This window comes from Budorcas taxicolor, chromosome 24, assembly GCF_023091745.1.
Source record: "Budorcas taxicolor isolate Tak-1 chromosome 24, Takin1.1, whole genome shotgun sequence".
NCBI lineage: Eukaryota > Metazoa > Chordata > Mammalia > Artiodactyla > Bovidae > Budorcas > Budorcas taxicolor.
The window spans coordinates 2597399-2623573 of record NC_068933.1 but is presented as its reverse complement, the minus strand read 5'-3'; the positions used below and the strand labels follow the sequence as shown (position 1 = coordinate 2623573).

General features: G+C 45.6%; 1 protein-coding gene across 1 annotated transcript in view; it reads left to right on the top strand.

The window, feature by feature from the left end:
• CSMD1 (CUB and Sushi multiple domains 1) overlaps positions 1–26175 on the top strand; it is a 1658099-nt gene that overhangs the window by 1616040 nt on the left and 15884 nt on the right. Inside the window, exons 56-65 of the mRNA XM_052661250.1 lie at positions 2806–2979; positions 3710–3892; positions 10676–10852; positions 11485–11664; positions 14007–14180; positions 14637–14810; positions 16321–16394; positions 18283–18394; positions 21012–21191; positions 25645–25689. Of these exons, the coding sequence (XP_052517210.1) occupies positions 2806–2979; positions 3710–3892; positions 10676–10852; positions 11485–11664; positions 14007–14180; positions 14637–14810; positions 16321–16394; positions 18283–18394; positions 21012–21191; positions 25645–25689 (1473 nt within the window). The remainder of the gene's footprint in view (positions 1–2805; positions 2980–3709; positions 3893–10675; positions 10853–11484; positions 11665–14006; positions 14181–14636; positions 14811–16320; positions 16395–18282; positions 18395–21011; positions 21192–25644; positions 25690–26175) is intronic.

The window sequence follows — 26175 nt, the reverse complement described above, 5'->3', positions numbered from 1 at the left end:
CCTATACCTCGGAGGCAGTCTCTCCTCCAGTGTGGTCCTTTGCGGACCAGACACAGAGCTGGGGGTGGCTTAGATGCCTGAGGGCAATCCTGCTTGAGATGCCCCCTCCTTCCCACAGTAATAACAAGTCCATCCCTTTTCACCTGGGTCCCTCTGGGCATTTTTCCTCAGGCTGTTTCAAATCAGGTTTAACAGCCACTGTTGGGGCTTCAGTCTTTGTCCCAGTTCTTTTTTCTTCCTATTTTCTTCCTCATATTTCCTACCATAATATACTCTCTGAGCCAGCTGCAAGTTTTTCTAAAGACTGATTTGGTCCAGGCGCCTGTTTTTGTAGCTTACAGCAGATATCTAGAGCTGATTAAGTGAGAAATCTATCTTTTAAGATAATTTCTCCCTCTGTACTTTCAAGATCAACATCAGTTTTCATTCCAATCCCAAAGAAAGGCAATGCCAAAGAGTGTTCATACTACCACACAATTGCACTCATCTCACATGCAAGCAAAGTAATACTCAAAATTCTCCAAGCCAGGTTTCAACAATACGTGAACTATGAACTTCCAGATGTTCAAGCTGGTTTTAGAAAAGGCAGAGGAACCAGAAATCAAACTGTCAACCTCTGCTGGATCATCAAAAAAGCAAGAGAGTTCCAGAAAAACATCTATTTCTCCTTTATTAACTATGTCAAAGCCTTTGACTGGATCAGAGTAAACTGTGGAAAATTCTGAAAGAGATGGGAATACCAGACCACCTGACCTGCCTCTTGAGAAACCTGTATGCAGGTTAGGAAGCAACAGTTAGAACTGGACATGGAACAACAGACTGCTCCAAGTAGGAAAAGGAGTACGTCAAGGCTGTCTATTGTCACCATGCTTATTTAACTTATATGCAGAGCACATCATGAGAAACGCTGGGCTGGATGAAGCACAAGCTGAAATCAAGATTGCCGGGAGAAATATCAATAACCTCAGATATGCAGATGACACTACCCTTATGGCAGAAAGCAAAGAGGAACTAAAGAGCCTCTTGAAGGTGAAAGAGGAGAGTGAAAAAGCTGGCTTAAAACTCAACATTCAAAAATCCAATAGAATGGCATTCAGGCCAATTACTTCATGGCAAATAGAAGGGGAGACAATGAAAACAGTGACAGACTATTTTCTTGGGCTCCAGAATCATTGCAGATGGTGACTGCAGCCAAATAATTAAAAGACACTTGCTCCTTGGAAGAAAAGCTATGACCAATCTAGACAGCATATTAAAAAGCAGAGATGTTACTTTGCCGACAAAGGTCTGTCTAGTCAAGGGTATGGTTTTTCCAAGTAGTATGTATGGATGTGAGATTTGGACGGTAAAGAAAGCTAAGCACTGAAGAAGTGATGCTTTTGAACTGTGGTGTTGGAGAAGACTCTTGAGAGTTCCTTGGACTGCAAGAAGATCCAACTAGTCCATCATAAAGGAAATCAGTCCTGAATATTCACTGGAAGGACTGATGTTGAAGCTGAAACTCCAATACTTTGGCCACCTTATGGGAAGAACTGATTCACTGGAAAAGACCCTGATGCTGGGAAAGATTGAAGGTGGGAGGAGAAGGGGACGGCAGAGGATGAGATGGTTGGATGGCGTCACCAACTCAATGGATGAGTTGCTGATGGACAAGGAAGCCTGGCATGCTGCAGTCCATGGGTCACAAAGAGTCGGACATGACTGAGTGACTGAGGTGAACTGAACTGATAGAGTTTAAACTTAGCTTTTTTGTTGTGTAATCATCAGTTCCTGGCTTTAAGAAAAAACGTTTTATGTGACTAAGAAATGTAGAAAAAAAAAAAAAAAAGACATGTGTCCTTTCCCCCTCCTTGAGAATTTCAAACCCCTCTCTCCTCTTCAAGAGACCCAGACCCCTCTCTCCTCCTCGGGAACCCCAAACCTCTTATCAACCTGCCTAGGAATTGACTGTCTCACAGTTAGCTATTTGATCATGTATATTATTTTTTAGTGGTTAACCCTAAAAATTTTGGACTTTACAAAAAGAGAGATAGAAGACTTTACCATCCTGTGGTATTCTAGATTTTTTCCTTTTTGAGCAGTAATTATGATCAGATGATGGGCCTCATTTGGTATAAAGAAATGAATGGAATACTTGGGTTAAAAGTTAATCAGTAATTTATTATTACTTTTTAACTTAAGCATTTTATTTTTATTAAAGTAAAAAATTTAATAGAGGAGATATATATATATATACAGCTGATTCACTTTGTTGCACAGAAAAAACTAACATAATATTATAAAGCAACTAGACCCCAATTTGAACGTACTTAAGACAAATACTAACAAGGAAAATTTGTTAGAATGGTCTCTCTAGGCATGTGATCTGCAAGAGGGAGCAGATTTGACTGAGTTTTGTCCCCATGCAAAGCATACTAACTGAAGAAATAATGGTGATAGCTTTGCGGATCTGTGGTAGTCTCTACCATTTTGTATGAACACTGCTTACTTAGTATACAGCTAAGGGCAGATGGAAAAATTTAGGTAGATGAATTTCTTTTTCAAAATATCAATGTCAATTTCTACCTTCAGCAAAGCTACCTTAATAAAAAAACAAACAAAAAGCTTCACTGACGGACCCTTTCCTGGTCTTCAGTAATGTGTGAGGGAGGGTTGTCTGGAAGTTGATGCTCCTCATCCACAGGGTACCAGGGATGTGTTTTTGTTAATAGATGGTGATCATTTGAGTCTCTGAAGTACAGTGACCAACACAGAGCAGCGTAACAGGAACAATGTACTTATTGATTATTTTCTCTTCTTCTTCAGTGATATCGTGTGGACACCCGGGCGTCCCTGCCAATGCCATACTCACAGGAGACCTGTTCACGTATGGGGCCGTGGTCCACTACTCGTGCCGAGGGAGCCGCAGTCTCGTGGGCGACAGCAGCAGAGCCTGCCAGGAGGACAGTCACTGGAGCGGAGCCCTGCCCCATTGCACAGGTGGGCTGGTGCGGGCAGTCGTCCACCGCGTGGACACAGACTGGCGGCACCCGTCTCCAAAGTGGTTACTAACCCATTCCAGCCGAGCACAGCCCTGGCACACATCGCTGGCGTCTGCGGCTTCTTCTCTTTGTATGAATACCTGTCCCAGCACAGTTTCTCCTGCTGGAGCCCCGGGAGCCTCCCACCCCTGACTAGGAAGCCTGCTCGCCTTGACTCAGCTTGCCCTCCCTTTTCTCTCCTGCTTCCTATCAGTTCTTACATGTCTTTCCCATCTCCACCATCAACAATCACATTGGTCCTGTTTGGAAAAGAAATCATCTTAATTCTTGCATGAATGTTTCATAATAACTCAGTGGATCACACCTCTTATTTGATTCTTTTATTCCCAACACACCTTCCCCCATCTCCTTGTGGGCGTCCTCACCAGCATTTCCAGTGAGCAATTCCTGCACTCACTGTCCCTAGTGTTTTGTTTCTTCCAAAGAATATCAATTATTGTCACTACCATATTTTAATAAACTATTTTGATTTTAGTTACACGGAAACAATTTCTTAGAGTCTTCTACTTTTGTGCTGTAATAAAGAAAATCTTTCTCACAGGATTTCCAGAATGTTAATTGACTGTGACCGTGTTTGATATACATTTACATAAAATTTCATTCTCTTTAAACATAACAGCCCTGTTTTACACTGCATCGTCTACTGCCATGTGTTTTGTGTTCTGCAGGAAATAACCCTGGATTTTGCAGTGATCCGGGGACCCCAGCCCATGGGTCTCGGCTTGGAGAGGAGTTTAAGGCCAAGAGCCTCCTGCGCTTCTCCTGTGAAATGGGCTACCAGCTGCGGGGCTCGGCCGAGCGGACGTGTCTGCTCAACGGGTCCTGGTCAGGACTGCAGCCCGTGTGCGAGGGTGAGTGGGTCCCAGCCTGAGAGTCAGAGCTGCAGGTGGAAACCAGGTAGCTCACTCTGAAATGACCAGTGATGTTCTGCAACATCTTACAGGTTATGCTGTTTCTACAATTAACCTGTTTTCCCCCCAAACATAAGAGAATCATCAGGAAGTCTTCTCCTGATGACCGGCTCTGTGTGGCACTCAGTGTGTTATGGCAGGTGGGGATGAGAATGCAGGTGAAGGTGCTGTGAGCAGGGCAGGTCCTGACGGGGGCTCCCTGCTGCTGGAAGTCATTCCATTCACACATTATTTCATCTATTGGTGGCCCTGTCTTAGTTTCTTGAAAACTTAAACAGTGAAAAAAGTAAGCAGTTTGAGAGTAAGTCATGTTTTCCATAGAAATCTCACTCTGTTGCTAGGGTACTACACTATGAGTTCTTCCCCAACAAAATATAAGTGAATTCACTTATTCGAATAGGAGAGCTTAACTAAATTTTACTTTATGATATACTTATCCCAGACTATGCAAAGTGAAGTTGCTCAGTCGTGTCCAACTCTTTGAGATCCCATGGACTGTAGTCTATCAGGCTTCTCGTCCAAGGGATTTTCCAGGCAAGAGTACTGGAGTTGCCATTTCCTTCTCCGGGGATCTTCCTGACCCAGGGATTGAACCCAGGTCTCCTGCATTGCGGGCAGACGCTTTAACCTCTGAGCCACCAGGGAAGCCCTATGCTTCCACCAGGGAAGACTATGCAAAGTGCTTTTTAAATAGCATTTAGTTTAGCAAAACGGTATCATCACTGACTCACTGGACATGAGTTAGAGCAAACTTCAGGAGACAGTGAAGGACAGGGAAGCCTGGCGTGCTGCAGTCCATGGGTCACAAGGACACAACTTAGCTACTGAATAACAGTTTAGCAAATTCAGAAATTTGAACGGTTCCTATAAAATCCTTTTAAACTTTTTGCTTAAAATCTGTATACAAAAAGAAGTTACTAAAATGTTTCAATACTAAAAGCATTTATCAAAAATACAGTGGTCCACAAAATTGGCTACTTCCAAATTGTACTGTACAGAAATCATTGGAAGTCAGGTGACTGATAGTTCAATTATACTCAGGAAAACCACAAATGATGTCTCAGAATAAACGACTAACCCCCTTCCGACTTCTACATACACACTTAACAACTCTTAAATCTGTGGAGAATGTATTGCTTTCTGTTTTTTCTTACTTGCTGACATAGGTCCATATCTTTGGGGCACATATTATATTCTGTAGAAAATGGGATTATCAGTAACTTTTCCATTGCCACAAAGGTTATCCATGACCTATGTACTCAATCCCTTGACTAAGGTTATGCCCCTCCTGATGAATTTACCTTCTTTGAATCTATTTAAAAAAACATTAGATCTTGATGGACATTTCAATAAATTTTAAAAAGAGGTTCGTGAATTACAAGATAAAAACATCTGAAAAATTCTTAAGCATCAAAGAACTTAACTTTCTAATATATTTTCATCACTTTAAATCATGTTTCCTTTTGTTACGAAAGCATCTGAATGCAGAATTCCAAAGAATAGCAAGAAGAGATAAGAAAGCCTTCTTCAGCGATCAATGCAAAGAAATAGAGGAAAAGAACAGAATGGGAAAGACTAGAGATCTCTTCAAGAAAATTAGAGATACCAAGGGAACATTTCATGCAAAGATGGGCTCGATAAAGGACAGAAATGGTCTGGACCTAACAGAAGCAGAAGATATTAAGAAGAGATGGCAAGAATACACAGAAGAACTGTACAAAAAAGATCTTCATGACCCAGATAAGCATGATGGTGTGATAACTCATCTAGAGCCAGACATCCTGGAATGTGAAGTCAAGTGGGCCTTAGAAAGCATCACTATTAACAAAGCTAGTGGAGGTGATGGAATTCCAGTGGAGCTGTTTCAAATCCTGAAAGATAATGCTGTGAAAGTGTTGAACTCAATATGCCAGCAAATTTGGAAAACTCATCAGTGGCCACAGGACTGGAAAAGTTCAGTTCTCATTCCAATCCCAAAGAAAGGCAATGCCAAAGAATGTTCAAACTACTACACAATTACATTCATCTCACATGCTAGCAAAGTAATGCACAATTGCAGTCATCTCACACGCTAGTAAAGTAATGCTCAAAATTCTCCAAGCCAGGCTTCAGCAATACGTGAACTATGAACTCCCTGATGTTCAAGCTGGTTTTAGAAAAGGCAGAGGAACCAGAGATCAAATTGCCAACATCCGCTGGATCATGGAAAAAGCAGGAGAGTTCTAGAAAAACATCAATTTCTGCTTTATTGACTATGCCAAAGCCTTTGACTTGTGGATCACAATCAACTGTGGAAAATTCTGAAAGAGATGGGAATACCAGACCACCTGACCTGCCTCTTGAGAAATCTGTATGCAGGTCAGGAAGCAACAGTTAGAACTGGACATGGAACAACAGACTGGTTCCAAATAGGAAAAGGAGTATGTTAAGGCTGTATATTGTCACCCTGCTTATTTAACTTCTATGCAGAGTACATCATGAGAAATGCTGGACTGGAAGAAACACAAGCTGGAATCAAGATTGCCGGGAGAAATATCAATAACCTCAGATATGCAGATGACACCACCCTTATGGCAGAAAGTGAAGAGGAACTAAAGAGCCTCTTGATGAAAGTGAAAGAGGAGAGTGAAAAAGTTGGCTTAAAGCTCAACATTCAGAAAACGAAGATCATGGCATCTGATCCCATGGGAAATAGATGGGGAAACAGTGGAAACAGTGTCAGACTTTATTTTGGGGGGCTCCAAAATCAATGCAGAAGGTGATTGCAGCCATGAGATTAAAAGACCCTTACTCCTTGGAAGGAAAGCTATGATCAACCTAGATAGCATATTCAAAAGCAGAGACATTACTTTGCCAACAAAGGTCCGTCTAGTCAAGGCTATGGTTTTTCCAGTAGTCATGTATGGATGTGAGCATTGGACTGTGAAGAAGGCTGAGCACTGAAGAATTGATGAGTTTGAACTGTGATGTTGGAGAAGACTCTTGAGAGTCCCTTGGACTGCAAGGAGATCCAACCAGTCCATTCTGAAGGAGATCAGCCCTGGGATTTCTTTGGAAGGAATGATGCTAAAGCTGAAACTCCAGTACTTTGGCCACCTCATGAGAAGAGTTGACTCATTGGAAAAGACTCTGATGCTGGGAGGGATTGGGGGCAGGAGGAGAAGGGGATGACAGAGGATGAGATGGCTGGATGGCATCACTGACTCAATGGACGTGAGTCTGAGTGAACTCCGGGAGTTGGTGATGGACAGGGAGGCCTGGCGTGCTGCGATTCATGGGGTCGCAAAGAGTCAGGCACAACTGAGCAACTGAACTGAACTGAACTGAGTCTTTCAATCACAGGCTTAGTGACATAGCTTTCCAAATGGATAAATCTTACCAAGTTGTGTAAATGTAACTACATCTTTGGGATAACTCCTAATTCTCTTTCCCAGGAGATTATGATAAATTTGTCATTTATTGAGGTAATGGACATGTGAGTAAAGTGATGATAATGAAAATAAAAATACCAATATGACTGCCTGTATACAAATGGTAGCATTTTGCACTTAGTATGGCCTCCCAGGTGGCTCGGTGGTTAAGAATCCACCTGCCAATGCTGAAGACGCAGGAGACACATGTTCAATCCCTGAATCGGGAAGATCCCCTGGAGGAGGAAATGGCAACCTGCTCCTGTATTCTTGCCTGGAGAATCCCATGGACACAGGACCCTGGTGGGCTACAGTCCATGTGGTTGCAGAGTCAGACATGACTGAGTACACAGGTACTCTTACAACAGGGAGCAGTTATCTTTTTTATCTATTTCACAGTGAAGACACTACATGTTAGTAACTTGAATTGATCATTCACATTGACTTATCTTGTGTGAGCAGAGATTAAAACCTACAACTATTTAACTCAGTTGGAAGGAATGATGCTAAAGCTGAAACTCCAGTACTTTGGCCACCTCATGCGAAGAGTTGAGTCATTGGAAAAGACTCTGATGCTGGGAGGCATTGGGGACAGGAGGAGAAGGGGACGACAGAGGATGAGATGGCTGGATGGCATCTCTGACTCGATGGATGCGAGTCTGAGTGAACTCCGGGAGTTGGTGATGGACACGGAGGCCTGGAGTGCTGCAATTCATGGGGTCGCAAAGAGTCGGACACGACTGAGCGACTGAACTGAACTGAACAGCAATCATCCTAATACAGCCTGCTAAGTGAGCAATATTGATGCCAGTGAACAATAATGTGCATTTGGAATAAGTATGGTGCTATTTTCTTAAAAACTGAGTAAAAGACAATGATATTTTTTGAAAAGGAGGCACATTAAATAAGTGTACTTTAAAAGAGATGTATTTATAAAGAAATCTTGTAACTTTCAAAATATCTCTTTTCCCCTCTAACAACTCTAAATTTAGTCTCTTATTTTGCCCAAGTGTCAGTCTTTTTATGTGTCACCACATCAGGACCTTGATTTAAAAACAATTATGTTGACCCTGTTTTCTGATCTCCACTTTCATAGGTGTGATCATCAGTGAAAGTGTCCCTGTCAGGGAAAAAAAAAAAAGTTAAACATGAATTTGCTAGTATCAAATTCAGTATTAGAGGGGACTTTATAAACAGGGTATCATTATTATGAGGGATATTCCTTTATTTGTCCAATACATTTGTCTGCATATTAAGTTGAATATATTCCAACAATCAGCTGCTTTATTTTAGGGTTAGTGTCTCACAGGTCACTTCTGAAACTTGCTACATAGTTTTTAATAGCAGATGTGACTGGAATAAAACATAGTGATATGGGTATCTTTTGTTACAAGTTGGATCAGTATAATTCTTTGCTGTTTCAATTCATACTCATGAACAATAACTGTGTATTGGAAGCAATGAATCAGTTTGTGCAATGGAGTGATGGTCTTAAATAGGCCAACAGCTTGGATTTTTGCAGTGAAATTTTAATTTCTGTCACAGCCGTTAAAGCACTCTGAGCTTTAGAGAGTGTTAGGTATTGTCTGCCTTAGGATTGGTCAACCAATAAACCACTGAACAATCTGTGTTAGAAGGGATTGTAACCCAGACTCATCAGGGAAGAGGGTTATAACTGGTTAGTTTATATCTGACGTAGATAAGTGAAAGTGAAAGTGTTAGTTGCTCAGTTGTGTCTGACTCTTTGTGACCCTATGGATCATAGCCCACCAGAATTCTCCAGGCAAGAATACTAGAGTGGGTAGCCATTCTCTTTTCCAGGGGATCTTCCCGACCTAGATATCAAACCTGTGCCTCCTACATGGCAGGTGGCTTCTTTACCACCTGAGCAACCAGGGAAGCATAGGTGCAAGTGTAAAAGCACCAGCAAGTGTGCTCTTTATTTGTCAAACAAGATCTAGTCCAAATAAGATCTGAGAGTATGTGAATTTTGTAACATAATATGATGGGCAATTCCATAAACTTCTATTATAATGGACTTTATTTTGCAATGTGTTTTCTTCCTTATTTTAAAGGCGAGTATGTCTTTGTTCACAGGCTAGATTTGAAAGTGGAACATCTAAATAGGCCAGAATATTTGCAAATATTTTCGTCATTCTAAGGAAAGGGACTCATGATAAATTCTTCTTATTAGAATTCACATCCTTTGTATGTCTGTCTGTTGTGCATTATTGTGGGAGGATTAAGAAGGAAAAATAACCATCTTTATGGTAAATAGGTTCAATGAAAAAAAGGCAAAATCCTGTAATGGACTGAGATTACGTTGATACACACGCAGCAGCTGCTGAGTGTCCTTGTTTGCTGAGGAAGGAACGTACCTGCTAGATACTCAGAGTGTAGGCCTGTCGCACCGCCCACCTTAGCTGAAGTCTTCATGCCTAAATACAGCATTGTGGTCATTTAGAGAGACTTAAGGTGCGGCCATTCCAAAGCCAGTCGAGGTCTAGAACTTTTATGGGCTTCCCAATGGCTCAGTCGTAAAGACCTCGCCTGCCAGTGCAGGAGGCGAGAGACTCAGGTTCTGTCCTTGGGTGGAGAAGATCCCCTGGGGCAGGGAATGGCAATCCACTACAGTATTTTCGCCTGGAAAGTCCCTCGGACAGAGAGGGCCTGGCAGGCTACAGTCCATGGGGTCGCAGAGTCAGACAGGACTGAGCACAAATACAGAGCTTTCATAGACGGGAGGAGGGCGCTACCCGCAGAAAGAGCACAGGCAGCTCTGACAGGCGTCTGCAGGTGGGCCGGCGGTGGTCTCACCCGCGCCGTTCGGCTGTCTAAGTGCAGTCAGTCTTCAGTTCCAGGACCGGTTTGCTCCCGTCTCCTGGAGGCCAGTCTTCAGCCTGTGGCAGCCTGTGTCGTGGCTACAGCCTGGTCGTCATGCCTTAACTTCTCCACCTGGTGGGGGTTTCCGTTTCTGCAAAAGAGCTCACGGGACAGGCTCCCAGTTTTACCTATGGCCCTGGAGGAGGAACTATTAAAGGTCCTTGACTTAATGACTGAACTGTCTGTATTTTGTCTTGCTGGGCTGCTTTCTTTGGTTCGGCATTTTCCCACTTCTCTGATTAAACTCATTGTTTGGCTACAGTTTTTCTACAGACGAAAGGCAGGCAGAGGATGTGGGGGTGGGGGGAGGACCACAGTGTCCTTCCGATGACTTTTTAAATAAAGGAGCAGTCTGTTATGCAGATGGCCCTCGACCTCTCGAGCTTATCACGTGGTAACAGGTCTCCCCTGCTGTTCTGTCTCGCCACAGCTGTGTCCTGTGGGAACCCGGGGACGCCCACCCACGGCAAGATCATCAGCAGCGATGGCGTGGTGTTCTCCAGCTCCGTGGTCTATGCCTGCTGGGACGGCTACAGGACCTCAGGGCTGACCACTCGCCACTGCACCGCCAATGGGACCTGGACCGGCACGGCCCCCGACTGCACGCGTGAGTGGCCACCGTCCTGGCCAAATCCAGGTCCCCACAGCGACTCATACTTGACTGAGAAAAAGGAGTTGATTTTACAGAGGGCTGTATTGTTTAATCCTAGGGAAAAAAGGATTATATCATATGCATGTTTGATAATATGACCACTTTCTAAGCACTTTTAGATTTTTCTTCACTTTCTTATTTATATGGTTAAAAATGCAATGCTTTGCCTGGCTGGTTGGGTTGGATATTATAAAACTGAGTTCAGAAAAGGCAAGGTTCCTCCTCTCTGTAGACCAGTTAGTCTGAAGGGAAATGGTGCAGAAGCCTGGTTCTCTGATCTCAGCCTATCTCTCTGTCCTTGACTTTGTGGGGTGACCCTTCACAACATCTAGTTAAGGACAGAGCGCAGATGACCGCTGTCATCCACACAGACAACTATCAGTGGAGTAGAAATAAGCGGTTCCAAACGTGCAGCCTCCTGACTGCTGGCCAGCGAAACTGTCCCCTGGAGATAGGCTGGTATCGCTGTGCTCAGCCAAGGCATCATCACTCTGAAAAGCAGCTTAAGGAGAGTCAAGCAGAAACCAGGAATAAGTCATCCCGTGATGATAGTGTGTCTCTCCATTTGTCTGTTTCCTGCTAATTAGTCATCAGCTGTGGAGACCCAGGGACTCTGGCTAACGGCATCCAGTTCGGGACAGATTTCACCTTCAACAAGACTGTCAGCTACCAGTGCAACCCTGGCTACACCATGGAGCCTGCCACGTCCCCCACCATCCGCTGCACCAAGGACAGTACCTGGAATCACAGCAAACCGACCTGCAAAGGCGAGTCTTGGGGCTTCTCTTGTGCGTCACTCACATGCGGAGAGTCTTTATTGAGCTAACATTTTACATCAGTTTGCAAGCATCCGTGTAGACCTTCTATGTGCTCAGCATTCCTGTAAACTCATTCGCAAATATTAAGTCACTTCCTTTCTTACTACCTTAATCTTGGTTTTACAGCCCGGAGACTGACTCACAGAGAGCTGCAGTAAATTCTCAAGGTCGCAGGTGGTGTCTTGGAGACATTGGGCTTCAGGGACAACTCTGGAGTCTGTGCTGTGAACCCAGCTCTGCTGTCTCGGTGTGCGTGGCTGTGTTGAGTCTGTGGCCGTCATCACGGGGTTGGGGAGGCGAGTCAGAGCCGATCATCAGATAGGGCAGAACAGTGGCAGAGCCTGCCAGTGTCCAGATGCCTGGTGGGCCTTGGTCGCTGAGACTAAGGAAGCCCCACCATGAGGAGGGAGTACAGGGAGGTTTCCAAGTTGGCTGGTGGACTTTCCAGGGAGAAAGCAAGCAGGCGGAAGGGGTATGGGGGAAGTAGGGGGGCTGGCGGACCGCTGATGCTGGGCTGATCTGCAGGGTGAGCGTCTCCACCAGCTCCAGAGGGAGCTGCAGGCTTTCTCGGCTGGGCGGGAGGGGCAGGGGCAGGAGAGGGCGTGGAGGCCGGCAGTGACCACACAGGAGAAAGGGGCGCCTTATCGTCTTTAGACGAGGGACGGGGGAGAGCTGCGAGCTGGAGTAGCAGGAAACCTCAGGAGGAAGGTGCGTCCTGCTGAGTCTTGTGAGGTCAGAGGAGCCCCCACGCCGAGGGCCATTTACCCACTTCCAGCCTGGGCGGTTTGGGCACATCCTGGTTTCCTCCCATCAGAGGGTGAGGAGCCCTGTCTCGTGTCCTTCTTTCCAGCTGCAGTTATTATCGCCGTGCAGCTCTGTGGCAGGTGCTAAGAGGGTGTTTAACGCAGCTCACACTGTCCTGGTGGGAGCATTCTAGTCCAGTGAGTGTGTCCGTGGCACTTACCCCTAGAACGTCTGATCTCTGGGCTTCAGATACATTTGTGTCCATCTCGTCCCTCTGGTTAGTGTCTGTTGGATTGACAAGCCTTCCACAGCCAGCCAGGCCCTCACGGAGGAGACCTCTCTCTCCTCCTGCTGGCCACCCTGTCCACTCCTCCCTGGAGCATGTCACTCATCCCTGTTCCCACCTGGGGGCCTTGTCACCTGGTGTCGACCTGTCTATAGACTGTTCCCCAGTCTTCACTTAGGGGTTCTGCAGAAATCTTTGTTGAATAAGTGGATAGATGGAGAGAAGGTGAATGGCAAGAGGAGGGCCCGTTTCCAGCTTCTGGACGCGCACATGTGGTTGTGTCTGTGTGTTTTTCTCACGTGAGAAAATGTGAGCACCCGTGAGAAAGTGCAGGTGAGGAAATACAGCTGAGTCTCCTCTCCCATCACCTTCCGTGCCCAGACTGTCAGAGGCAAACCTCCTCCAGTGTGAAGTCTCGGAGCTCTTGGGTCTTCAGGGAGCTCTTAGACCAGGCGTCACAGAATAATGGCTGGAGTGGGCCAGGCAGATGCCAGCACCAGTGGGCAAGTCACTCCTGGGAAGAGTGCTCTCCCTCGAAGCCCCTGGATGTGACAGAACCCCGGCAAAGCGGTTTCCTACAGGGTCTTCTCTAACCACGCAAGTGTTAGTGCTCAATTCTTTAGCAAGTGCATCAGCAGCCTGTGTCTTTTGGAAACTATATGCTGTCTTTATATAAAGATTCTGGAGAAGGAAATGGTGACCCACGCCAGTACTCTTGTCTGGAAAATCCCATGGACAGAGGAGCCTGGTTGGCTACAGTCCACTGGGTCGCAAAGAGCTGGACACGACTGAGCGATTTCACTTCCACTTTCATGACTTTCACTTTTTTCTTTTATACAAAGGAAAAAGTACAGATAAAGAAATTCTTACCATCTGTTTATATAAACTCAGATGCTTGTACTCATGTCATAGGACCATGCTTCTGACTGAATATGCCTCTGGTAACCATTGTATGAAGACGTCAGTGGAACAACAGTCTCTCCTTCGTCTTATAGACTGAGACTTTCTTGTTTAGTCCACCTTCTTTTATGGTGGGATATGTTTTGACTTTGCTTTTATGGACTTGATCTAAATTAATGAGGAAATGTTAGAGGAAATTTTATTATTTTGATTTACTATCTTCTTCAGTAATTTGTCTATTAAAGAATTCAGCCCCTTGTAGATGTCTTTTGCAACGTGGGTGAAATTAAAATGTGAGGCCTTGGAGCATTGTGTTGTGGTGGAAACTCCAGAATGTTGAATCCTGTTTGTTCTCTGACAGCCGTCTCATGTGGCCAGCCTCCTCCTGTCCAGGACGGGAAGGTGGAAGGAACGGACTTCCGCTGGGGTGCCAGCATCAGCTACAGCTGCGCCCACGGCTTCCAGCTCTCCCAGCCCGCCATCCTCTCCTGCGAAGGCCGAGGGGTCTGGAAAGGCGAGGTCCCCCAGTGCCTGCGTAAGTCCTCGGGAGCACAGACCACGGCACACAAACCTCTGGCTGCAGTCTAAGGAGGAGAGTCTGCGGGATTTGTAGCCAGGGTGCAATAGGTTAAAGACTCCACGTTTGAGACCCGCTGCCCAGGGGCAGATTCTGTGCTTTTCTTCATCGCTGATTCCTAAGGATTTAAAGTGTATGTGCTTTGTGACCCATTGGACTATGGCCCTCTAGGATCCTCTGTCCATGGGCTTCTCTAGGCAAGAAGACTGGAACAGGTTGCCATTTCCTTCTCCAGGGGATATTCCCTACCCAGGGCTCGAACCTGCATCTGCTGCACTGCAGGCTGATTCTTTACCCGCTGAGCCTTCCGGGGCTTAATGGGAGGATTTAATGGAAAGCAGTTAGAAAAGCTGAATAGACTAACGTGACCCAGGGGCACAGACTGTGCACTGACCTCCTGTTTGTCTTCTCTAGCTGTGTTCTGTGGGGACCCCGGCACCCCTGCCGAGGGGCGCCTCAGCGGCAAGAGCTTCACCTACAGATCCGAAGTCTTCTTCCAGTGCAAGTCGCCCCTCCTCCTGGTGGGGTCGTCCCGGAGAGTCTGCCAGGCAGACGGCACCTGGAGTGGCGTCCAGCCCACCTGCATTGGTAATGATGGCAAGACAGCCCTGGGGGTGGCGAGAGGGCGTTTCATTCTAAAGCTGGAGCGTTTGTGGGCACACAGGTGATGCTCTCCTGCGAGATGCTCCGTGCAGGCGCTGACCAGCCACGCTGATGGCAGGCTCTTTTAAATCCTGCCGCAGAGCCTGGAGTTGACGTCGACAAGTCATTTAAAAACAGCTCCTAGACTCTCTTACCCTGGCAGCCCCCTCTCTGCCCACGTCAACTGACAACCGTGATCTTCAGGGGAAAGACCAGTTTCCTGAAGATCTCACTGTTGCCGTGGCACCAGAAGGGCCCCCCACTTCAGAGCCTGACACCCTCTCCCCCAGCCCACCCCCGCTCCCCAGTAAACCAACTGCTCTGTCAGCCATGGCTGAAAGGGCTACAGGGTCAAGCGAGCTCTGTTGACCTTCCAACATGAAGTGAAACGTACAAGTTAAAAGAGATTCTCTACATGACCTAAACCCTTCATTTTTAGACTAAATCTCTGTCTCTTAGGAAGGGTTCAGGTGGAAATTATACTGGTTGACAGTCACTGCGTCAGTGACACAGGAACCAGGACCCTCCCTGCCTCCCTCCCAGCCTCCCTCCACCTTGCCCTGCAGACTAAGTGAGTGATGGCCGGCCGCTCTGCACACGCTGCTTCCCCGAGTGGGAGAGGGCCTTCTGCACACGCGCAGCAAGCAGGGAATGACTTCTATCCCTGGTTGTTCTCTAAGAAAGTAAATATCTACTTAAAAATACAGTGTCAACAATAATTTCTTTGAAACACTGCTTTTTCTAATAAAAGTTTACTGCCATTGGGCTAAAACTATTGCTTTATTTTAGCTATTTCTGAAAAACTAAAAAAAAATTTTTTTCTTCCCCCCAGTAGGTTAGTTTCTCTTGAAAACACTTTTTTGAAGTTACCTATTTTGTTTTCCCATCAGCAGCTGGAGAGCTGCCGCACTGAAGCCACTCATTGACTGCTAAAGTACTACAATTTTTTAGAAAAATATCACTGTTGGTCTACCATATGCTTTTATTTTGAAGCATTAAATATATTCCACATTTTTAAATCTTAGGAAAATTAGTTTAAGACGTTTAGAGTAATATAATAGATGACCAAATTAGATGGTGATTAATTAAATCAACAAAAAATAAAAGATCATAATATGTAATTATTGAAGACTATATATATATCATTATCTAACCAATACAGTATGTCAGTAGAGAAAGCCTAAACCAGAGAATGGAAAAGAATGTGTTTCTTCTGACATAGAAAATAATATTCAGGGCAATTTAGAGTCTCATAAAGCACTAAAGATTACCATCTAAAGAAGTCAGAAAAAAGATGAAAATAGCAATTTAATTTTTAATTTTCTTGCAAAACATCTTGCCCACTTGTCAAAACACAATTTTCTGACTTTTGTAAGGCTTTTTAGTAAAAATATTAGAATTCCTGTAATAACCATATCTGGTTCTCTCTGATTTTTTTTGTGTGTGTGAATTTCAGATCCTGCTCATAACACCTGTCCAGACCCTGGTACTCCACAGTTTGGAATACAGAATAGCTCAAGAGGATATGAGGTATTCCATTTTTATTTTACTATGGTTTTCTCTATTTGAAAATGTAATTGATACTTAAATATACATGTGTTTATGTAGCATATCTGATTCATGTTACATTTGCCCAAATATATTCCATTCAGAGAGGATTTCTGCTTATTATTTTAACTGTTAGAACTGTGACAACTGTATCTTATTCACACAGGATTAATTGGTATATGCATTTCTGTTTGAAAGCATGCATATTCCTTTCTGTCAGCTGACTTGACACAGCAAATCTCAAATCAGGGTGATTTTCCATTGATTCACATAAGAAGACCCCACTTGGTGACCAGACAGAATAGGTGAATAACATTAAATTCCAGAGACAAAAACAGAAGAAAATGCCTTCAAAGTACATTAACACGAGTATCAGAGAAATACCTGAAAATGGAAAGTACAGAAGCTTGAAATAAAATATTTCACCATCTTAAGCAACTGAGTGACTTCAGGCTCTCTGATCAGATGGCTTTGAAAGCCAGAGCTAAACATACACACAGCTTTCAGGTTGCTGCTCCCGTTCACTGAGAATAGCAGTCTCTCTTCAGCCACTTCTCCTTTCTCCTGAAGTGTGGACTGTCCTCATTTGATTGCCCTGATGTCACCCTGGCTCCTCCTGGCAGCCTTGGCTCCCTCTGCAAGGACAGCCTCACAGGTCCCCAGGGTTAAATCGAGCACATTTTATGCAGGGTCTCGTGTGGGGCCTTACAGCTTCAGGTAACATTTTCTGGCATATGCTGAACATATTGCAATACCAGAAAACACAAGATGTGGGTGTTCTCACTAACTCACCACGAGAAACCCAAGCTGTGGTCACTCCTGGTTCCAATGATCCCTAACTCACCTGCATGTGGCCTGTGGTAAGTGAAGCTTCACGACGATTGCTTTCGGTGACGCAGTCCTGTGATTTGCTGCGGGAAGCTAATTGGGAGGGGTGAGCCCACCATTCTCCTTATGACACAGTAGTTACACTATCCTGGAAAGCAGGTTGGACCCAAGGCCAGATTTACTAATCATTTTAAAACCCAGATGCCATCTTTTAGAGATGACTGAGACCATCAGAAGAATAGTTCTGGAGGATTCTACGATGGAGTCTTGTCAATCTCCAAGCCAGTTCCCGCAAGTGCTAAAGTAACTTGCTAACAAGCACTAATTGCGTAGAATAGGACTTGTTGTTTGGTCTCAACGTCATGTCTGACTCTTGTGACCTTAGGGACTGTAGCCCGCCAGGCTTCTCTGTCCATGGGGATCCTCCAGGCAAGAATACTGGAGTGGGTTGCCATTTCCTCCTCCAGGGAATCTTCCCGACCTAGGGATCGAACCCAGGTCTCCTGCACTGGCAGGTGGACCCTTTACTGCCAAGCCACCTGGGAAGCCCAGAATAGGACTAGCAGAGGGGAAAAAAACAGAAAAGGAAAAGAAAATTATCACAAACTAAAGAGAGACAAGGCTAAAACTAAAGAAAAAAGGTATACTTTTTTACCCAAATAAACTGCTTCTAAATAATCATGAGTCACTGTATCTAAGACCTCACATGATCCATTGAACAACCTGTACTGTGTCTAACACTGCCAAGCAGGAGATGTGGGTTTGATCCCTGAGTTGGAAAAATCCGCTTAGAAGGAAATGGCAGCTTAATCCAGTATTCTTGTGTGAGAAATACCTTGGACAGAGGAGCCTGGCAGGCTGCAGTCCATGGGGTCACAAAACAGTCGGACACAGCTGAGCAACTGAACAACAAGAACAGCTGTGTCTGGCACTGTGACCCGCATTTTACACACGCACGCTGACTCAGGCCTGACCCCGGAGCTGCTTCCAGCGCGAGTGTGTCCATGCTACCTCTGAGCTTGCTGCTGGCTCTCCCCTCCAGGTTGGAAGCATGGTGTTTTTCCGGTGCCGAAAAGGTTACCACGTCCAAGGCTCTACAACTCGAACTTGCCTGGCGAACCTGACATGGAGCGGCATCCAGACAGAGTGCATCCGTAAGTGTGACCCTGTGCAAGGGCAGGGCCTGTCCGCTCTCCAGCAGCTGGAAGGATTCACCTTCCTGAGAAACAGTGAGGGGCTTATTTTTGTTTGCTTTCCATTCCCTAAACTCATTTCTCAGAGTCTTATCCCCTAGAAGCATCAGCAGCAGCACCCAGAGTTGGTTGAAGTTCGAATCTTGAGTCCCATCCTGCACAGCCCTGCAGTATCTGAGGCTCTGGGGGCCCGGGGCAGGTCGGGTGAGGAGGAGCAGGGGGACCCCAGTCTGTAGTCCCCAGGCACCCCCGGTGATACCCAGGCCCCAAAGCCTGAGAAACTGTCCTTAACCAAAGACCGGTGAGTAACATGCTGGTTAACATCACTGAGAGAAAACGGGCGTGTGCTCCTGCTCCCCTAGGAAGTTCACCTCAAGGCCACTGAAGACCATGCGACTCCTCAGAGCATTGATGCAGGGGCTTAAACTGTTCTTTTTGGAGTCTGTATTAATTGATAATTCAAATACTTAGGACCAAGTTTTGTATTGTGATTTAATCATGAGAATTAGGAGAAATGTAATGATTAGTAATCAGCCTTTCATCCTCTACCAATCTAGGGCAACGTAGTATCCAACTCTTACTAGGTTAGCTATATACAAGGATCTTCTGTGTATGTATGTTGTGAATTTTGTGTATTTATGTATCAGTATTTATTTCAAAGCTATCATCTCTATTCTGAATCTTTACGTGAATCCCCTGTGAATATTATAGAGATATCACACATACGTGCATGTATATGTATGTATAGACACATAGGCATGTGTGTGTCTGTGTGTGGAACTAGTTAACATTAGGTCTTCATTACCTTGAAAATTTGGAGAAGGAAACGCCTCCAGTATTCTTGCCTGAGAAATCCCATGGACAGAGGAGGCTGGCAGGCTACAGTCTAGGGGTCACAAGAGTCGACTTAGCAACTAAACCACCACCACCTTGAAAGTCTGTCAAAGTGAAAAATATTACAATACTTAAAAAGATTCGATGCATGATACAGGATGCTTGGGGCTGGTGCACTGGGATGACCCAGAGGGATGGTATGGGGAGGGAGGTGGAAGGTGGGTTCAGGATGGGGAACATGTGTATACCCGTGGCAGATTCATGTTGATGTATGGCAAAACCAATACAATATTGTAAAGTAATTAGCCTCCAGTTAAAATAAATTAATTTATATTTTAAAAAAGATTGTATTGGTGATGTTAATAATATAAGCTTGTTTTATAATACTTGGCCACATCCTTTATTTGAGACATAAATGTGCATTCTATAAAGAATGATAAGCTATTTGAGATCAAGCATGGGGCTTCCCAGGGGGCGCCAGTGGTAAAGAACCCACCTGCCAGTGCAGGAGACATAAGTAAGTGGCATGGGTTTGATCCATGGGTCAGGAAGATCCCTGGGAGGAAGGCATGGCAACCTGCTCCAGTATTCTTGCCTGGGGAATCTCATGAACAAAAGAGTCTGGCAGCTACAGCCCATAGGGTCCCAAAGAGTCGGACATAACCCAAACAATTTAGCACAGCACGCACACAGCACAGCACATTACAACCTTGGGGCTCCCCTGGGGGCTCAGCAGTAAACAATCTGGCTGCCAGTGCAGGAGACGCAGGTTTGATCCTGCAGGGTAGGGAAGAACCCATGTGGAAGGAAATGGCAACCCACTCTAGTATTTTGCCTGGAAAATCCCATGGACAGAGGAGCCTGGCAGGCTACAGTCCATGGGGTCACAAGAGGCAGACACAACTTAGCCAAGTAAAAAACAAAAACAATTACAACCTTATTTACTCCTAAATGATATTTTAAATGAAATAAGAATCTATATTTCAATTAATTTTCTAGACACACAGTGGATTTTGGCCAAAATTAATTATTCATTTAACTGAGCAGTAAATTTGCTAGTTGGCACTGGACAAAAATCAAAGCATATTTTAAAATGTACATTAATCTGTCTGTGTTTAGTTTAAAGGGCTTCTCCTTTAAGAAATTTAGCATATCATTTATCTTAGTGTTAATTGTTCAGTCATGTCCAATTCTGTGACCCCGTGGACTGTGGCCCACCAGGCTCCTCTGTCCATGGAATTCTCTAGGCAAGAATACGGGAGTGAGTAGCCATTCCCTTCTCCAGGGAATCTTCCTGACCCAGAGATGGAACCCAGGTCTCCTGCGTTGCAAACAGAGTGTTTACTATCTGAGCCACCAGGGAGGCCCCACTTACCTTAACAGTATGTCAGAAGTGTTTATTTTAAAGCTATGATTTCTAAATTTCTATACATAATTACATATACACATGTATGCAAAGGAAACTAGATAGATAGATGATAAATAGAAGACAAACAGATAGAGACAGACAAGGAGAGAGTGAGGGAGGGGTGGAGGGAGAGAAAGAGAGAGACCTGGCAACACCAAGACTCTGCTGTGCTGTAAGCTGCAGAGACCAGAATGACAGTGATCTGTAAAGCTCCTGTATTCTCAGTTTTAAATGGTAAACTAACTTTATAGCCATTTCTATCTCTTTCTCTGTATTTCCTTAGATACACATGCTTAGGCTCCAGTGAACATACTAATGGACTAAATCCCATTTCAGCTCACGCCTGCCGCCAGCCTGAAACGCCAGCCCATGCAGATGTGAGAGCGATCGACCTCCCCACCTTTGGCTACACCTTGGTGTACACCTGCCATCCGGGGTTCTTCCTCGCAGGTGGATCTGAGCACAGGACGTGTAAAGCAGACATGAAGTGGACAGGGAAGTCCCCTGTCTGTAAAAGTAAGTTACTGGTGAGAAGTGAGAGTGGGTCCTTGCAGACCAGGATGAGTGTCAGTTGCCCACCAGGCTCATGTCCAGGTGGAAGACGCCCAAGTAGTAGCCTCTTGGAGGCACTGTCCGTCACCCTCCCCCCAAATCCGTGCATGCTGTGTGTGAGCCATGTGTGTGAATATGTGTGCAGTCTGTGTTGAATGCAGAGGCAGCACAAGCTAAGGAGAGGTGCAGGTCTCATTAATTGCAAATTCCATTTTAAGTCAAAGAAAAACACACTGAGTTAAAAGGAAAATAAAATACAGTATGTCTTTGGAAAATGTATTTTTTAATGAAAATGGGCAAAGATCACCAACGTTGGTGAATATATAACATAGGTCTGTTATTTTTCAGGCCACAGCTATTTAGTGGTAGAATATAAGTTTATGTGTCCTTGACATTGGTTCCGCTTTTGAAACTTACAAAAACAATTAGCACCAGAATGATGTACTAATGACTCACAAAGTTGTGTATTTCCATATAAAAGTAACGCCTAGTCAGAGCTGACAGCAACACACCTTCAGCTTCTTCACCAAACCACACTTGGACATGATGCAAAGCAACAGAAGCAGACATGACAGTGAGATGCAGCCCCCGCCTTTAGGAGGAGCTTCTTGGAGCCTATGTGTAGTCGGCACTTTTCCATTCTGAAGGAAAGAATTCTCTATGTCAGTCAGGATTCCCCAGGAAACCTCCTTCTGCCCCTCAGGATCCCCTCTAGAAACCCCTTCTGCCCTCAGGATTCTACCAGAAAACTCCTTCTGCCCTCAGGAGTCCACCGGAAACCCATTTCTGCCCTCAGTGTTCCAGTCCAGAACCCCCTTCAGTCCTCAGGATTCACAGAATGCCCTTCTGCCCTCAGGATTCCACCAGAACCCCCTCAGCCCTCTGGATTCCATCAGAAACCCTTCTGTCCTCAGAATTCCACCAGAAACACAATTCTGCCCTCCGGATTCCAGCCCAGAACCCCATTCAGCCCTCAGGATTCCACCAGAACCCGCTTCTACCCTCAGGATTCCCCTGGAAACCATATTCTGCCCTCAGGATTCTACCACCAGAACCCTGTTCTGCCCACAGGATTCCACCAGAAACCCTTTGTGCCCTCAGGATTCCCTGGAACCCCTTACTGCCCCTCAGGATTCCACCAGAAACCCCCTTCTGCCCTCAGAATTCCCCTAGAAACCCCTTCTGCCCTCAGGATTCCACCCCAGAACCCCCCTTCAGCCCTCAGGATTCTACCAAAACAACCTTCTTCCCTCAGAATTTCCCTAGAAACACCTTCTGCCCTTAGGATTCTCCCAGAAACCCCCTTCTGCCCTCAGGATTCCCCCAGAACCCCCTTCTGCCTTCAGGATCCCACAAGAAATCCTCTTCAGCCCTCAGGATTCCCCTAGAAACACCCTTCTGCCCTCAGGATTCACCTGGAAACCCCCTTCTACCCTCAGGATTGTCCCAAAAAGAAACCCCCTTATGTCCTCAGGATTCCAACAGAACCCCCTTCTGCCTTCAGAATTCTCCCAGAAACCCCTTCTGCCCTCAAGATTCAAACAGAACCCCCTTCAGCCCTCAGAAGTCCACCAGAACCCCCTTCTGCCCTCAGAATTCAACCCCAGAAACCCCTTCTGCCCTCAGGATTCCACCAGAAATCCACTTGTGCTCTCAGGACTGCCCTGGAAACCCCACACTACCCCTCAGGATTCCCATGGAAACCACATTCTGCTCTCAGGATTCCACCATAACCCCCTTCTGCCCACAAGATTCCCGTGGAAACCACATTCTGCTCTGAGGATTCCATCCCAGAACCCCCTTCTGCCCACAGGATCCCCCTGGGAAACACATTCTGCCCTCAGGATTCCCCTAGAAAACACATTGTGCCCTCAGGATTCCAATCCAGAACCCCATTCAGCCCTCAGGATTCCACCAGAATCCCCTTCTGCCCACAGGATTTCCCTGGAAACCACATTCTGCCCTTAGGATTCCACCAAGAACCCCCTTCTACCCACAGGATTCCCCTGGAAACCACATTCTGCCCTCAGGATTCCCCTAGAAACCACATTCTGCCCTCAGGATTCCACTCCAGAACCCCCTTCAGCCCTCAGGATTTTACCAGAAACCCCTTATGCCCTCAGGATTCTACCAGAACCTGCTTCTGCCCACATGATTACCCTGGAAACAACATTCTGCCCTCAGGATTCCACAAGAAACCCCCTTCTGCCTTCACGATTCCACAAGAACACCTTTCTGCCCTCAGAACTCCACCAGAAATCCACTTCTCCCCTCAGGTTTGCCCTGGAAACCCTGTACTACCCCTCAGGATTCCCCTGGACACCACATTCTGCCCTCAGGATTCCACCCCAGAACCCCAGTGAGCCCTCAGAACTCCACCAGAACTCCCCATTCTGCCCCTTAGCATTCCCCTAGACACCTCTTTGGCCCTCAGGATTCCACCAGAACCCCCTTCTGCCCTCAGGATTCCACCAAAACCCAACTATGCCCTCAAGATTCCCACTAGAAACCACCTTCTGCCCTCAGGATTCCACCTGAACCCCCTTTTGCCCACATGATTCCCCTGGAAACCACATTCTGCCCTCAAGATTCCACCAGAAACCCCTATCTGCCCTCAGGATTCCACCAAAACCCAATTCTGCCCTCAGGATTCCCCTGGAAACCACATTCTGCCCTCAAGATTCCACCAGAAACCCCCTTCTGCCTTCAGGATTCCCCCAGAAACCCACTTCTGCCCTCAGGATTCCCTTAGAAACACTTTTCTACCCTCAGGATTCCAACAGAATCCCCTTCTGCCCTCAGGATTCCCCTGGAAACCCCCTTCTGCCCTCAGGATTCCAACAGAACCTCCTTCTGCCCTCAGGATTCCCTTAGAAACACTTTTCTGCCCTCAGGATTCCAACAGAATCCCCTTCTGCCCTCAGGATTCCCCTGGAAACCCCCTTCTGCCCTCAGGATTCCAACAGAACCTCCTTCTGCCCTCAGGATTCCACCAGAAATCCCCTTCTGCCCTCAGAATTCCCCTGGAAACCCCTCTGCCCTCAGGATTCCACCAGAAACCACCTTCTGCTGTGAAGAATCCCCCAGAACTCGCCTTCTGCCCTCAGAAATCCCCCAGAAACCTTTTTTGCCCTCAGATTTCACCAGAAACTGCCTTCTACCCTCAGGACTCCACCAGAAATGCCCTTCTGCCCTCAGGATTCCCCTGGGAACCACCTCTGTCAGTGAGGAATCCCCGGAAACCACCTTCCGCTGGTGGTGAATTCCCTGGAAACCACTTTCTGCCCTCAGGATTCCCCCTGACCTAGAACACCCTTCTGCCCCTCAGGATTCCCCTGGATACTTACTACCTTCTGCCCTCAGGATTCCCTGGAAACCCACTTCTGTCCTCAGGGAATACCCCGGACACCACCTTCCACTGCTGGGAAATCTCCTGGAAACCATCTGCCTGTGGGGAATCCCCTGAAATCTCCCTTCTATTGTCAGGCAATCCCCGGAAACCATCCTCTGCTGGTGGGGAATCCCCAGGAAACCACCTTCTGTTGGTGGGGAATTCCCAGAAAACTCCCTTCTGCCCTCAGGATTCCTCCAGAAACTCTCTTCTGCCCCTCAGATTTCCCCCCAAAACCCTCTTCTTTCGGTGGGGAATCCCCCAGATACCACCATCTGCTGATGGGGAATCCCCCAGAAACCCCCTTTTGCCCCTCAGGAATCCCCCCTTCTGCCCCTCAGGATTTGGGATTTCCTTGGAATCTCCCTATTTTCTGTCAAAATTCTCCAGAAACAACTTTCTGTCAAAATCCTCTCATAAATCTTCAGTCAAATTCACGTTAGGAATTAAGTCACTTATGTCTCCCTTTCCTCTCTCTCACTGAAATAGACAAATACAAACTTTTTTAAAAAGTAGTAATTTGTAGTTTGATACAAAACTATGAAATCAAAGAGATTATGAGTTAAATCTAAGTTGACAGACCAAATTAAACATTTTGCAGGGGAAGTATTTTGATGTTCACTGCTAATTCGTGAGTTCATTGATCAGGGTGGGAACTTGGAAAATTGAAATGGATTGTAACTCTTTACAAAGTAATTTCATAAATTACCTTTCCTTAGGGGCAGGAGATCCCAAAGAGGAGTGAGAAAGGGTATAAACACCCTCCTTTACAAGGCTCTCTGTTGTAGCACACTGAATGCACAAGTCAGATCCAAATTGATTTCCACTAAGAAACTCAGTTTTCCCACAAAAGTAAAGGACATTATGCTGTGAATATATGGGTTTAAAGTGGAGATATATAAGATATTACTATTTTGTGCATTCAAGAAATCTGGAGAAACAAACATTGCTTCGGTTTGACATTTTTTCAAACTTATTCAAAAATAAATGTTTTTTGAAAGTGATAATTTGTCTTTTTACTTGTAGGTAAAGGAGTGAGAGAAGTTAATGAAACAGTTACTAAAACTCCAGGTTTGTATACCAGAACAGTTACAGATTTAAATCAAATAAGATTATCTGTTCTCTACTATACTCTGTGCAGCCAAAGAAACAAATTTCTGATTCCTTTAGTCTATAAAAAAATTAAAGTTTCAGTTATTTAAAACACCAAGCCCACACAGGTTCCTGTTTCTCTCATAGCCATGGTTTGTTAATGGAATAACAATACTTAAAAGGAAAACCTCTGTCATTGTCTCACACTGTTTTACAAAAAGGTACCTTGGGCATTTTGTAGGCAGAAGTGGACATCAAATGTTGAGCCAGAATGTGGTATAACGGAGAGCCTTATAAAGAGGGTTGTGCATCTTTCCTCCACACGAGGATGCTACGGTAAACAACACATCATGACAGCTGAGCATTCCAGCAGTTCAATTGTGGGGTACATCCTTCCCCAAGTATCTCCATCCTCTACCTCTGATACATTAATTTTCGCTTTCTATTGTGTGTGATACCTTGCTT